Source organism: Corvus brachyrhynchos, unplaced genomic scaffold (assembly GCF_000691975.1).
Source record: "Corvus brachyrhynchos isolate BGI_N302 unplaced genomic scaffold, ASM69197v1 scaffold22, whole genome shotgun sequence".
Lineage (NCBI taxonomy): Eukaryota > Metazoa > Chordata > Aves > Passeriformes > Corvidae > Corvus > Corvus brachyrhynchos.
In genome coordinates this window covers 4351632-4367459 of record NW_008238355.1, presented here as the reverse complement: position 1 = coordinate 4367459, position 15828 = coordinate 4351632, and the positions used below count along the sequence as shown (strand labels likewise).

At 43.2% G+C, this 15828-nt stretch overlaps 1 protein-coding gene and 1 long non-coding RNA gene across 3 annotated transcripts in view; one reads left to right on the top strand and one right to left on the bottom strand.

Moving 5' to 3' along the window:
- Positions 1–15828, bottom strand: part of LOC103616386 (neuronal acetylcholine receptor subunit alpha-7-like) — a 57693-nt gene that overhangs the window by 13917 nt on the left and 27948 nt on the right. The window contains 7 exon segments of the mRNA XM_017735424.1: positions 3357–3443; positions 4733–4927; positions 6621–6788; positions 7958–8037; positions 10377–10424; positions 10426–10448; positions 12102–12146. Of these exon segments, the coding sequence (XP_017590913.1) occupies positions 3357–3443; positions 4733–4927; positions 6621–6788; positions 7958–8037; positions 10377–10424; positions 10426–10448; positions 12102–12146 (646 nt within the window).
- LOC108446994 overlaps positions 15469–15828 on the top strand; it is a 26140-nt gene continuing 25780 nt past the window's right edge. For both annotated transcript variants that reach the window (XR_001862339.1, XR_001862340.1), the window contains exon 1: positions 15469–15574. This is a non-coding gene — a long non-coding RNA (uncharacterized LOC108446994). The remainder of the gene's footprint in view (positions 15575–15828) is intronic.

Genomic DNA, 15828 nt, shown 5'->3' with positions numbered 1-15828 from the left:
TGAACTCCAGTTTCCTACTTATATGGACTCTGGGTAAAAGTAACTTTAAAGAGAAAAATTAAAAGTAAGTAAAATCACAACTGCAGCAAGATACACTTCCTGCAAGGCATAATTAAGGTACCATAGGAAGGGTAAGTTAGGACACAGTTGCTGCTGTATAGCCATGGTCTGAAAGTCTTTCAGGAGCTATGCTCTAGAGGTTTTAAGTGCCGGGAGGGACTTACAGTACACTGTAGAGAAAGAATCCTTGTTCATAAAGTTGACTTGTGCTGGATTCTGGCCAAACTGTTGTGTTTGTAGATGTCATGGACTTCAATGCTTTTGATTTAAATGGTTGAGCTTATTGCTGTGCTATGGGTGATTAATGTTTTAAACAGAAACAGAGGCATCTTTCCCTGGTTCAGCCTTCTCCTTTCATTGGCATCTCTGTGGAAGGGCAGGATTCAACTTTTGAAATATTGTTTGAAAATTTCTTTGCATAGATGTGTGCTGTTGAAAACTGGGCTTTGAAAAGAGTTTCCCCAAAAGGGAGGGTGTGCAAGAGAAGGGTGGGAGCAGATATGCTGCTGGGCAAGGAGCAGCTATCTACTGATGTGAATGCAAACCCCAAGAAAGCTGAGTGAGAGCAGGGGGCCAGTCTGTCCAACTGGAACATTTCTTGGCACAGAAAGTGGATGGCTCACCGTGGAAAGGAAAGCTCTGCCCACAACTCTGCAGCAGGAGCAGCAGAGGTATTTTCAAACCTAAATGATTCTATTATTCTGAGCAAATAATAGTAGACCGTCAGATCTGGTTTTGGTAATGGTTATACGGCCACCTCTGAGGAAAGGATGAGTTCCTTCCTTAGGCAATAGACATATGCCTGAATTTCCTTAAAGTCTTCATATCCCTGATCTGGTGCTCAAAGGTGCTGAGTAGCCTGCTACTGATTCCTAGGCCAAGTCTTGTCACTTGCTCTTTACAGAAAAAGAAGTGGACTTGCTTTTAACATGTACTAAGATAACAGTTGGTAGGCTACCAAGAAATGGGAATCTCTCATTTGGGGAAGTTGGACATGTGGAGTAAGAGAATCTCTGCTTTGGGCAGCTTTACAAACAGACAGAGAAGGCAGAGGACATACCAAGGAAGGGGTGACCCACTTTGCAAAGGTACAAAAAAGGAACTGTCTCGTCCCACTTGCATCCTTCTGATTATTTAATCTGAGAGGTGGTTTGTTTGTTATTAACATAATTTGATGTTCCCCTTAACTAAGAGGAACTAAGTTATGATTTCCACATTACTCTGTAAATATGTTCCAGATCATAAAAACTAGTACTTTTCTTGGTATCATATTAGACCAGTTCTCCTTTGCTACCTCAATAAAGCACTCCAACAGCAGTTGTGAGATTTTCCCATATTACTAGAGTTCAGTAGTTAAAGCTGAGGTCAGCAGGAGGAGAAAGTACAGCATGTTAGGCATTAGTGGCTCTGAAACAGCAAAGGCGGTAAGGGTTCATCCAGATCCAGAGAGGCCCTAAGAATATAATGCAGATTTTTAAAGCATGTGGAGTAATGTTTTCAAAGTATCTTTGTGCCCACATGCATGAAGACCAGTAACAGTGACTCTTCAGCAGATCAGTAAGGGATCTTTCTACTTCAAGATCAAATTATCTGCATCCTTCACAAACCACATGCTTTAGAAGATTTGTTTATTCCTGCAACCTGTTGCTAACCATGCTGATTCTTCAAAAATTGAATGAGCTTTCCAAAGGTATTCCTTTTCCTCATGTTAATTCTGAGGATTTTAACTGGACCAGAGATCACACTGAAAAACTGCAATCATGACCTGGCATATTCAGTTCAGCAGCTAAAATACCCCCTTTGGGATCACCTGGAAGACCACTGTGAAGAGAAGATGCTATATTACTTTGTCAGAGTAAGGATAAGGTTTTCAGAACTCAAGATCATGTAAAACTGCACAGCCCAGCTTTGAGCACTTGCTGAACAAGGGCTGTTTGGGTGCAGAAGCCAAGTGGATAGGCAGTCTCCCTGCCAATTTAGAGTGGAGCAGGGAGTTAGGAGCAGGCCTTTAAACTAGGAATACTGCGGAAGGTAGCAATTCTCTGATAAGCAGAAATTGTCTGTTATTACAGCACCAAATTCTGTAAAAATATGTAACTGTTCATAGCTTTTCTTGGTACAAATCCTACCTTCTGTGATAGAAGACTGTATTAGTAGAAACTGTTCCTGTTAAAGCTAGTGGACTGGCCATAGGCAAGTGTACCCTTTACTAATTCTAAATGGGATTTGTTATGCATTATACAAAGTGAAGTTATATCAACAGTGGTTCAAGATGGCTTGCGACTCCTCCCTACACACAAGTTTCTCTTAGAATTGTTTCTGTCTCCATTGTGTCCTAGGTATATGTTCAGAAAGGGGTTTTGTTAGTTTTTTGGAAATTCCTGTATGACTGAAAGTCAAGAGTCCTGCTGACTTTCACTAAGATGTGTAAGTTTCTTGGAGGCTTTCAGGAAGTCTTGCCTGTGTGTGCTATTTTCCTTACTGCCGCATGCTTATCCTCCTTCCCCAGAGTCAGGCCTAGTTTTAAATCCTTGAAGAGAGATAATAAAGCTGGATGAGTAAATGCATTTTTTGTCCCAGTCACTATACAACTTTTTTGAGGCTTTCATTACACAGTTGTGTGATGCATCTTCCATCAGCATCTAGACATATTGTTGACTATTTTGTTCATTTCTACTGTCTGCCTAGAATTTGTACTTTAGTCATGATTTTTATTCACAGGTCTTTCGGGTAACGTTCATTCTTTTTTATTTTGAAAAATAGGACAGGTTTATTCTCTCTACCCTGCGATAAGGCCCCATGAGACCAAGGTAAAGGGGTGGTCCTATAAAAAACAGGGGATGTAACAATGTCTGTCTGGCCCACAATCCCAAGATCACGCTCTGTCCCACAGTTTTCTGTACATATTAAAAATGTTCCAGTGATATATTTGAATTTTGACTGTTGTATCCTGAATTGCTCTTCAGACAGATAGAAGAGGAGGAGAAGGGGGAAGGCGGGAAGGAGTTGTGTAACAGCAGGGAGGTGGGATGATGCAGAAGAAGAAAGATGAATTTTCTGCAGTGTTGATTCTGTGTCCCCTCAATCCTTGCAGTTACCTGCTTTTTCCAGTGCCTTTTTGTAACCTCATGTAGGTCCTTTTCATACATGCACATGATAAAGTCCAGGCTGACATTTACTCCTGACATTTCTGAATGCAAAACTAGAGTAACAAAAAGAGTCTGTCCTCAAATTGGCTTTGAACAGCTCTCGAGAGGCATCATACATGGTGCACAAAGCAGAAAAAATCAACTTACCTATTAGTGGGACGGAGTCAGAAGTTGCAGGCATGATCTCAGCCACAAGCAGCATGAATACAGTCAGGGAAAGAAGGACAGTGATACCTGGAGGGAGTGAACATGTTTGGGAAGAATGAGGAAAATGAACTCTGCAGCTGCTCCTCTGATGTCTTTGCTGTTAAATATAGCTTTTTGTCCTGATACACAGCTAAGCCAAACCCATGACTTCATGTCTGTCAATGCAGATTAGAACTTCCACAAAGTGCGAGCATTTTTAGATGCAGCTCTATCTGCTCTCTTTTCACTTTTCTCTAATACACACAAACCCTTACTTCTCTCAAAGTAATGGAGCAATAATTTCTGCTGAGTGAAACGAAGCTTGCAAAACTGGTGAACTACAGTGCTTTTCCAAAACATTGCACAAAGCCCAAATGGCTGTTAAGGGCTAGGAGAGACTTGCACAGACAGGAGTCTAGATTTTGCTATTGCATATTATTTAACATCCCTCAAATCCATGGAGTCTGTTTTAAAAGAAGCTCTTTGTTCTATCTGGAAAGGCTGTTGCTAAACCTAACCACCCTGGTACTGAGAAAAGGTCAATGCATGAAAATCAGCTCCTGTTTTTGTGTCAACATTGTACTTCAGCTCAAATAACTCTTTTCCTTATCTTCACCCTGTATTTCATAGACAGCAATTGTACCCCCAATAGCCTGTGTTTTACTTCTTGTAAGACAGGCTGCTCAGATACCTGATTTTTTACCAAAGGAAAACCCACTGAGGACACTTCATATGATTTAAAAGTCTCTGTCCTGAGACAGGACCATGCACAATTAACTCTTAAGGTCTCGTCTGGGCCAGTCTGGTGTATTTACACCTCTCCCCTATCTTCTCTTGGAAGAACCCTTCCCATTTTTATCAACACACACAACAGCCCTTCCATGGCTGTCACTCCTTTGTGTTCTTAGGGGACTCATGGCTAGATGTTTTGAGAGCTGAACTTCGAAGGTGAAATTCCAGTGCCCAGCTGCTGCTGTTCACAGCCCTTCACTCTTTGCTTCCTAATATGTCCTGTCTGAAAAAGAGAGTTAGTGAGCTCTGGAATGCATTGAGACATACTAAAGAACGTAACAACAGGCACGACAGAATACTATTATTGCCACCTGTGCCAGCAACAAGTTCAGCTTCCTCCCAGTCCAAAAGATTTTTTTGTAGGTGCTTAGCACAGGATGGGTGAATGCCACACAAAAAGCTGTTATCCTTGTTCCTGCAACCAAAAGAGTACTTCTATTGCTCTTCTAGAGAAATCTTTATTCATCAAGCACCATAGAACCATGAGGTGTTTATTTTCTATTTTATAGGATGCTTATGAAACAAATGAATATTTTAGCACTTACCTAAAGAAATCTTCTCCCCTGAATCAGCTGGCAAAAGGAATACAAGCAGTGCTAAGCCAGATATGAGAACACAGGGAATGAGTAAGTTCAAGCCATAGTAGAGGGTGCGTCGACGCATGGTGATAGTGTACGTCACATCTGGATATGGTTCTTTGCAGCATTCATAGTACATCTCATTCCTCTTCCCTGGGACACCTATAGAGAGGGTGAGGAGAGCAGTGGGGAGAGGTGCAGGACTCCCAGTTACCTCCCTGGACTGGACCAAGAAGTGATGGTTTATGAACCAATGTGTGTCACCTCTGCTGCTTCTAGTTGACCTTCTGTGTTTTCTACGGTTTACTTTCATGCCTTCTGAGTCACTTGAACCTAGCTTAGCCAATAAAGCTCATCTGGGCCTGAACAAAACAGTCCTGGGCATCACAACCTCAAGAAGAAAAATGTGCATTCTGCCTTCCTGCATTCTGTGAATGGTGACATACTGTTAACGTGATATTCACTAGCACATGCAGCAGATTTTCTGTGTGACAAGTGCCACTGCTTCTTATTTTTCTGTGATCCGCTATACCTATTTGATTTTTTTTGTCAGGAAAAACAGGGTATGGCTTAATTTTCAAAATGGATGTCAAGTTGAGCTCAAAGACTATCATATCTGAAGGTGAAGAGACATAGCTGTCCAATACAGATGTACTGCAGGGTTGCCCATGGTGATCCTGCTGCAGCAGATTGCCTGACATGCTGCGTGATGGGGACTGCAGCAGCACTAGAAATGTCAGGAGAGCTGGAAGAACTCAGCACCTCGTATCTTTCATGCCAAAGTTGCTCACTTTTTTGTTTCTGTGGACATGACAGATGATGTGACAATGTGTGCATTTTGGCAGGGGCTTAGCAAAGTTTTCTTAAAGTATATAGCTATGGCTTGCTTGAGGTGCTACTCAATGATTTTGCTGTATGAGCTAAATAAGTCCCTGTTTTGCTCTCCCCAGGTCAGGGTTGAAGGCAGATAAACCACAAACTCTTAATCAGGTATGCAAATTTATTGGACAAAGATACCCACTATAAAGGAGCACTGGACAGGGAGGAGTGCTCTGAAATAGCTGGACTTTAGGAGGACTTCACTAGGGAGTCCTCTGGCTTCTCATAAAACTGAACGTAATTTCTCAGATGCCCTAAATGGCAAAAATTGCCATTTATATGCAGTTGGTCAGGGCAGCTATTTCCTCATCTGTATATCCAGACTTGGGAGACAAAATGTCTTTTTTGCAACCTCTCCTTGAAGTTGTCTAAGTTCCATCAATTTCCGTAACATTGCTTGTGACTTACAGCTGCATAAGTGAGTTCAAAATAACTCACTAGAATCTCACTCTGAATAACTAGTTCCGGGCATAAGTTCTTTTGAAAATACAGGTATCTTCCAAAGCATAGAAGAGAGACATACTAATCTGCAGGTTTTATGAACTGGTAGACACTTCGATGCTTTTCTGGGTGAGAAAGATCCCTTTATGTAAAAGTTTTGCTGAAATACTTTTTACACCAATCAATTTTGCTGTTGTGTTAGAGTAAATTTGACAGTAGTGTTCCATTCTCCTACACAAGACACATCCAAGTTTAGTACTGACAAACTGCTCAGATGTGTCAGGACTAGTAGCTTTCATTTATGTACTCAGTGGCAGCCAATTGCTTCAGAACACAGTGTTTTCAGACACAGTTCAATGAATGTTGCTGAACGGCTGTCTCAGATACGTGGGGTTTTTTTTCTCTTTTTTTGCTTCTTCTTAGATATATATTTTTAATATCTATATTCCATGTTCAATTGATTGTTTATTTCTATATATTTCAGGTTTGCCTTTGAAAATTAGACTATTGAAAATTTGTAGGCTGGCCAATTTACCCACTAAATCCCATTCTCCATTTGAGATGTAGTTGGAAATATCAGCCTCGAGCATCTGCAGGTCAATCAACCAGCCACTGTGAGTCCAGGAGCCAAACTTCAAATCACACTTCTGCACATCAAAGGGGAACCAGCGGACATCAATGTAACACGTGCTCTTCAAAATGCCTGTAGATAGAAATCAGTCACAATCAAGCATGTGCAGGGTGCATTTCATTACCCTTATCTGTCTCTCATTGTGAGCAAATTTCGTCTTCAGAAATTCTGTGTGACACAGTCATGGGGTAACCAAACAAGTATTGGAGATGGAAGATGCTGCCATGAGTAGAATAACCTCCCTTCCCCCACCAGTGAAGATCTCTGTCACTGCATCCTTGAGGTAGGTTGCCCAGGACACTACAGCCATGCAGAAGCAGCCCAGCCTGTCTCCAAGTGCTGGCTGGCCCTAGCAGGGTACAGGCAGTGTTGCTTGGTCTGACAGAAGCAAAGAGTACGCTCCAGGGGCTGAGCGTACTGTGACCAGCTCTTTGAAAGGAGTTCCTGGTCAGGCCTGCCTCAGACCCACAGTCCCTCGACAATACATTGTTGTGCTAAACTTTGCCCAGTGTTGACCTTTATCATCTGTGTGCTAACTGAGCCTTGAATTTTACTCTGAATGTGTCTAGTTCACTTCCTGGGATGCTTTAAGGGGTCTAAGGGGTAGGGAACAACAGTGGAGCAGCCTTCAGGAAAGTCCTTGCTGATCCCCCCTGGGCCCTATGGACCTGCTTGGAGACTGCTATGCTATGACACAAAGTTTAGGAATTTTTTGCCCACCACAGTGAGCAATTGTGGCATAGCCTGTGTGTTTGCTGGTGAGTCCATGGCTGCTGGAATCAGCAACACGGGTGAAAAGAGACTGAGACTTAGGCCCAACTGGCTGAGACCAACCCCAGTTTGTCTTTTGACCTGGATTTGTAGCCTCAGCCTGGCAGGAAGGGCTTCAATGCTGAGTGAGTGCTGCTCTTGGGGTCTCCTCTGCTCACGTCTCCACACAACAAAGACCCAGCTGGACTGCACATGAAACACGACAAGATGGTGCACACCACCTTACTTTGGATGACACCTTAGGTGGGCCTCTGGACATTCTGAGCAAACTGCTCAGAAGAACATTTTACTGATTTGTAAAGTGGAAATACACCACTGATAATGGACTTGAATTTTCTTAGTGGGTCTGTCCCATTATTAGACAGCTTGCAAAATTTCCACAGACAGATTTTAAACACCTTGGTTTCATTAATGAAGGAAATCTGCTTGAAATTGTGATTAAAAGTGAACAAATACTCTCTGTGCCCTACCTGGAGGAATATATTGGCAGGATCCAGAGTAGTTCACCAGCACATTTGTGTGAAATGTTGCATCAAACCTTTCATCTGCACTGTAATACAGTATAAACAAAACAGAAAAAAAGAAAGAAAAAGCAAGCTGATCTGTGAGTAAAGATATAACTGTTAACATAAAAATAACCTTTTGGCTGAATTATGTTCCTACATCTGGGTGAGGAATTTACCCTTGACCAATATCTCAGTTCCTCATAGTTACTGTCGGCCTGCACCTGGGCAGGCTGCTTGCATGCTGCAATGTCCTCAAAAAAGTGACACACAGGGTGTTGTATGTCTCAGAACAAAGGCAGAAGGAAAAGTGGCAAAAGTGTCACATTAGCTGTATCCAAAAACTGGACAGTTGGGACAATGAGGCCTTTCTAGGGCACCTGTCAAAATGAGGCAGTTCACCACATAAATCAAGTAATCTGTACCTTACCCAGATATCTATTGTAACAGCAATGGTGGCCTGATGTAACAATTCTGCAGTCTCCTGAGACAGAGAGGACAGGAGTTTGCTTTCAGCATTGGAAAAAACCACTGGAGAGAAGTTATTTTAGGAGCTTGTAGGAGGAGAATCATTGAGACTCCAAGAGCAAAAGGGACCAAGAAAAGAGAATTTCTTCACTATTCCAACAATTCTGAGAAAATTAAAGGAGTTAAATAAAATCAGACAAGGACATGATTCTTCAAAGAAGCAAGTCTGGAGGCTTGTTCCAGATGGTCTCTTGGGAAAAAATTAACCACAGAGGGATCACCTGACTTGTAGAGCCTTGCCTGTAGTGGCTATGTGCAGGTCTATATTGCACGACTACACCATTCTTACCCTGTCTTTCAATCAGATGTAAAAAATTCAGAGCCTCCATTACTCTTCTGATCTGTTTTTTATCCACGTCTTGAGCTCTCAGTCCTCAGTATCGTCCCCAACACAAAACAGGGGATGACACTCAAAAGGCTAAGTCCAGAATGAGTGATAATTATCAAAGACATAAAAGGCAACAAAAAAGGGTTTTATAAATACAAGGGGACAATGAAAAGACAAAGGATCGATCCATCACTTGGTATGGAAGGGAAAAAAAACCAACAGGGTGCAGAGAGCTGCAGTATCCTGCACCCTGTGTGCTTCACTCTTTGCAATTAATTCTCACCCAGCGGCAGGAGTCCATCACAGAGCAGGGGATGAATGGGTTAAGGAAATGTAGATAAGACAGATTCTACTCAGCAGATGTGATGAAATTTACTCTTGAGAACTGAAAGGACTGGCCGAAATATCCTCTGAAGCATTAACAATTATCTGTGAGAGCTTGTGGAGAAAAGGGAAGGGCATGGTGATTTAGGGGAGATCAAAGAGAATTCTGACTTCCTTTAAAGGTGAAATCATAGACACATCAGCCTAACTTCAAAGAAAATGGGGTGAAACATCTGGCATAGATTTGTGAAGGGCCAAACACATCAAATCAATCTATTTTTCTGACTAAGAGGAGGCTGGTGATCTATCTGAATTTCAGCATGTTCTTATAAACTACAGTAATATCGACCAAGCTGTATGCCTTTTTAGAGACCGAAAAGGAATAAAGAGACAGTAAGAACCAAAGCTGAAGTAATGAAGAACACTTAAGCAAGCTAGGTGTCTCCAGGCCTCCTTTGGATATCTTGTAGCAAGGGTTTGGAATGAAAGATGGATCTTGGTGAACTCTGGAAACTAACAAAATGCAACTTATTCTGGGTAATTAAAAAGCATTACCCTGAAAACTGTCAGAGAAATACATAACAGGGAAAATCTAGTAAGCCAGCAGAGCTGAATTACAACATCTGGGGTTTGCAATAGATCAAAAAATAAGTACAGAATTAAGATATTATTAGAGAAAACCCTAAATCCCCGCCTCCTGGAAAGCATTAAGGAAACTTTAACAGCATTAAGCTGTCTAGAGAGCTTCCACTTCATTCAACACTGCAGAAATGCTGTGTAGAGAGCTAGATTCATCTCTGGAGAAGGAAAAACAGATTAGAGAGTGTTCAGAGTGGAAGAAGAATGATGGAGAGGTTTATAAAATATGTGATAAGGAAAGTGAGAAGAGAATTCATTTGTTTACTTCAATCAGAAACACTATGACAGATACATGACAATAGTTCTCCTGCAGATACATTAATTTTGAAGAGAATATAGATAATTTTCTCTCTGTGTTCACTGAGAAAAAGCTGACGAAGACATGCAGAAGGAAGAGTTGGACTGGCTATTAGAAAAATCTCTTAGCTGATGCTTGCTTCTTTTTGTTACTCTTTAAAAGTAAGAGCTAAATCCATAGAGGGCAAAAGGCCAGTAATATCAGTGAAGCACAGCTGATTTTCAGCACCTAGTTCTAGTCTCCTACTGGCCATTTCACATCTTGCTTACCTGTTATACAGAAGAATGTCTGGTACCCAAATCTGGTCAGCAGGTTCAGGACAAGTAAACATCAACCCAGGACTGTTGGCAAACACATACATCAGATTATATGAGCTTGTAAAAGTCTCCTAAGTTCTCTGGAATATTATGGGAACAGAACAGGTTTTGCCAATAGCAACAGCAGCAGTATGATAATGGTTTAATGCTTGGCTTTAATTATTAAGAAAGGCTGGCATATATAGAGGAAATAACAGTGTGACTACTGAAGACAGTGTCTAGCTCTTCATCTCGTGGCCTGAAGCCAGGCATCCCAAACCTTTCCTCGTGGGCTAGCAGAAACACTGGCAGTAGGCATCTCCATGAGGTATGCTGGTTCTGAGGTGAAGTGGTTTTTGAGGTGGTCAGTGGTAGGTGGACCATGGTCTGAGGGTCCCCGTTGGGTGGAAATAATTTAATCTGTTGCAGAGGTTGGGTGACTCTTTTACTAACCACCTTGCTTTGAGAGGTAGGTGAGTGAACTTTATATGCCAAGGAGTTGTTTCTGATCCCATCTCCTCCACCTCAACACAGTTAATTCAAGATAGGTGCAGGAACAGCTTTTGGGATGAACCTTGTGACTTACAATGAAGCTCAATGGGAGGGCTGCAAGGGAAACCCTTATCAGTGCCAAAACTGAAGAACATCTCTGCAAGGGACAGGACACCCACAGGCTCTGACTTAACAATCCTGTAGTCATATAGGTTTGTCTGGGTTAGTTTTTGCAATTTAAAAATACTCATTTCTGCTGCAAATCCCAGCAGGTAGCTGGGGAAGAAACAGCCTTTTCAGTTGAACATACTAATATAAGCTAGTGTTTGGCTGCAAAAGTCAAAGCAGAATTAGTTGAATCATTCAAGTCTCCCACTGGTTTTTCCTTCAAGAACTGCTTCTTTCCTGAGCACAAGCCCTTGAGGAGATCTGTTTACACAGCGTAAGAAAACTCTGTATCCCTCATCAGAGGCAGCCAGGCAGACCTGATGGGAAACTCCCTCCCACAAAGCCCTTAGTGAAGGTCAGTTTTGCTTATCCTGCATGAGTAGTGCAGGTGAATTCTCAGCTGGAGCAGTTGCAGAAGAGGGAGGAGGAATGTTTATGGAAGAGGTTTGTAAAGCACGAGGGAAGGCAATATCCCAGAGAGGTGCCTGGGTGCTGCCAGCAGCAGTGCAGCATCGGGCTCTCTGTGGTCCCTGGACACCCCATCACCCACTATGAGTAGTCTCCATGTGGTCCAGTGACCACTTCTGTGTTCAGGGGCAGGTGTCCTGGCTCCCAATTTCATGCAGAGGTGGGATTTTCCCAGAAGTGGCAAGTGCAGGTTGCCTGGGTCTTACTAGGTGCCTGGCTCGTTTGTAAGTTCCCATCACTGGTTATGGAGAGGGCCTTGAAGATTCTCTTCTTAGCTATGATGGGACTCTAACTCCCTCTTTGTTACTAGATCCCAACATCCACTGGCAAAACAATGCAGTTGGTTTCCTCCAAAAGTCAAAACGTCTGTCCAAAGGATTAGTGTAATCTCCTGAATTTAATTTTCAATGCTAAAAGGAGCACTAGGGAAATTTTAAAGGACTCAAAATGACTGCTTGCATTACATTACACACAAGCTATAAGATAGCAGTCTTGCTTTTAAGCTAAGAAATCATATCCAGTAGTTTTCAATTAGACAGTTTCTCTACTTTACTGACAGAGGTTACTCACCATCTGTAGCCAAGCATTGGTGATCAACACCTGATTCTTCTCATCCTTTAAACAAAAGGAGGAAGGAAAGAAAAGACAGGAGAAAAAGGGATGAAACAGTTTGATTAGAGGTGGAAGAGTTTCTGTGTCTTTTAGAGAATCCAGACTCTTGGGGTACATAAACCAAACTCCATGGAGTAGATTGTGAGCTCACTGGAACACCACTATTTGGCCCAGACAATCGTGACTTTTTCACTATCCTTTAAATCCACAGATCTCCTGTGTTTATCGTAACTGATTAACAATAGAAAGGAAAGTATTAGATGATTTCTCTTATTTTTCTGGGGACGAACCCCTTACCAAGTTTTACCTTCTAGCTACTTGCTCAAAACAAGATGTTTTCCAGTACCACACTGTATGTCATAGTTGGGACACTTTACGTTGTATTTGCGGCCACTGCAAAGCAATGGTGAAAATAATGCTGGAAGTGCTGTTCCTTTTGAGTGTCAGTGCTATGTAGTTACCTCTGGTTAAAGGAAAGGAAGGACAGGCCTTGGGCAGAAGCTATCACTTGACAAAAAAGGACATGATGCTGCCTGAGAGGGAGCTCACACGGCACCTGCACAGAGCAGGAGTCTGCAGGTTCAGACCCACATGCAGAGGGGAAGAATCTCTTACAACAGAAACAAGATGCTCTCACCACCCAGCTGGTGCCCAAGTTCTTTGGGGAGTCACAAGGTGCCCAGTTTTCTGCAGTTACCCTGCAGGTGCAGGACCCTGCACAGTGGGGAGGGAGAAGCAGGGCTGTGGAGTTACTGTGGTGCAGAAACACAGGTCCACAAAGACGACCATAGCCATGCCCTGCACTTCCCAGGAGCTGAGGCTGAGGTGCTCAGGGGGACTGGCTCACTGTATGCCCAGCTGTCCCTGTGTGTGTCCATGCCCTAGGAAGCTTACATGGTTGTCTGCAGTGTTTGGGGTGGGAGACATTGCAACTGCAAGCTGCTTGGCAGGAATTTAAACCATGCAGAGAGTTCCATGGACAGGCAGGCCCTCTCTTGTCATGTCCTTACTGCAGTACTTACTCTCTAACAAGGTAGAAAAACCTAAACTGCCTTATTCACTTTGGAAAAATGCCAGTTTGCTCACCTCAAGCTACATTCCTTCTGCCTTTCCTCCCCTCCAACCCTCCTGAGCTACCCTCACAGTACATATGCAAAGAAACTACCCCAGAAATGTCAGGGAAGAGCTGCTCAAAACCAAACTGCAACATCTTACAGTGAGCTGCAACCCTAGGAGTGTGTGGTCTTCTGAGAGTCCTCTGGAGTTACTTCTTCTGTGTCCCATGCAGGAACTCCAGACTCCTAGGCTAATACATGAAGGAGAACTGCCCAGAGAAGTCTCCTCATTACTGATTCCCCAGCACACCAGACACTGGACCAGTGGTACTGCTGAACTCTTAGCATGAGCCTTGTCTGTAGCATGATCTCCTCTCCTTTCATTTGGGTTGTTGGAGTTCCAGAAACACCACAACCTAGAAAGGGAGACATCATTGATCTGGAGGATTCCTGATTGTTTCGGCACTGTGGCCAGAGTTAGGCTCTCGCCAGGCTCCTGTCTCCAGGAAAGGTGAATTTCAGACATGAAACAGGTCTTTGCCATAGTGACTCACACAAAACTGTCTACCACCCTACCTCGAGTCCTCTTGGGACCTGACTACACTGCTTCTGCTGCTGTGAGATGCTACACAAAAATCAGATGTGATTTTATATTGTTATACTGTTCATATATTTCCCTTTCTCCTCTCTGCTGCTTTAGCAAATGTATGCCTCTCTCTATGCAAACTACAACCCACCTCCAGAGGCCTGGTCTATCTGCACCCCCTTTTGTTCCCTTGGTTGCTGTGGTTGAAGCAAGTAAGAAAATCTGCAGAAAAGTAACAGAAGGACTGGGCTTGTTGAGACAAGCGTTTTAGATGCTGAAGGATTCAAACACCATCTTGAAAAATAAAATCCTAAAGTAAAGAATAACCCCAGAGCTGATAATTGATAGAGTCATCAGAGATATCTGTGTCACTGACCAGGAAATGAAAGCAACCCAGCAACACAGAGGTTGTGTCCCAGGGATCCTGAGAGGCCAGCTGCCAGCCCATCTCACTGATGCATCCCTGGTCACCAATGACTCCTGAAGTGTCCTGTAGGGCTGGTGAGCATGACGGTCCTTTGAATTGCACATCAAATCCTAACAATATTTTATGTCATTAGCCAAATAATGCTTTATACTTGTAACCTGCACATGTCCTCCTAACAAAGACTTTCTGTGCACTCTCAAAGGAGCTTGAGCACCATGATTAAAAACATGGTCAGCAACAGTCAGCCAGTGCCTTTGCTGTGCAAAATTAAGGATTTTCCCCATCTACACTGAAACCTACAGGGAAGGGGACATTCCTTATTTTGTCATCTACCTTTGTAAACCACAGGGGAATGAATTAAAGCCCAATGTACATCTGTGAGGCTGTGGGTTTCCAGCATGTGGAGGTGCCTTCCATCAGGAGCCTTTCATATGTGGCTCTGAGTTACAAGGAAACTCATTTTTGTCTGGCACAGTAAGTTTATACTTGACAGCTTGCAAAGGAAGACATCTTGGGCTAACTTCTGTATTTCACAAAACAGTTTGTTGTCTTTACCTGTTTATTTGTGTGTCAGGTACTAATGACCTGGCTAATCAGCTTTGACTCCAAATAATTCTTCAGCCAGATATTTCACATAGCATTAAATTTATTGTCTTGGGTCTGCTTTGCCTCCTTTTCACAGGGCTACTGTGCTTAGATTTGTTTTGAAGTCAAAGGAAAACTTATCTTTTTGAGTTCTCAAAAGGTTATCTAGAAAGTAACAATGGTCTTCCTTGTCTTGTGTTTAGACAGCAGCAAAAACACAAGGTCTAACTTGGGCTTCGGGCTGCTTATGTCTCTCTTAGCTTGGGTGAAATAAAATATCACTTCAGGATGTTTTCCTGGCTGTTCAGAGACTATTCCCATCCTTGCCTTCAGGCTTCTGAGCTCTTAAATGGCATTTGACATTTTGGCAAAACACAGAAAATACTTCCATATGCAGTGCTGGTCAACAGATGCATCCTGATGGGTCCTTCTTATTGCACAACAGAACAAAATATTTTTCAAACAAGGATCTGAGTTTGCCGGAAGTGCCTGGTTTGCAGAAGCAGCAAATATGACTGTGTTGGTTTTACATGGCCATCACAGAGATGGCTTCTGTGAGAAGCTGCTGGAAGCTTCCACCATGTCCACCAGAGCCAATCTCTGATGGCTCTGAAGATGGACATGCTGCTGGCCAAGGCTGGGCCAATTAGAGAGGCTGGTAACGCCTCTGTGATTACATATTTAAGAAGAAAATCAAAACAGAGTACACACAGTTTTTCTTCTAGTCAGAGAAGAGAAGGAGGTGAGAACACGTGAGGGAAAACATAGCAACACCAAGGTCAGTGAAAAGGAGGGGGTGGAGGTGCTCCAGGGCCCGGAGGTGAGATGCCTCTGCAGGCCGTGGTAATGACCATGGTGAAGCAGCTGTGCCCCTGCAGCCCACGGGGTCCACGGGGGATGCAGAGATCCACCCGCAGCCCCTGGGGGAGGTGCCCGTGCCGGAGCGGGGGGATGCCTGGAGGGGGCTGTGATCCAGTGGGAGACCCAGTGGAGAGAGAGGGCCCTGCTTCCAGGCTGGAGCAGGCTGTCCGT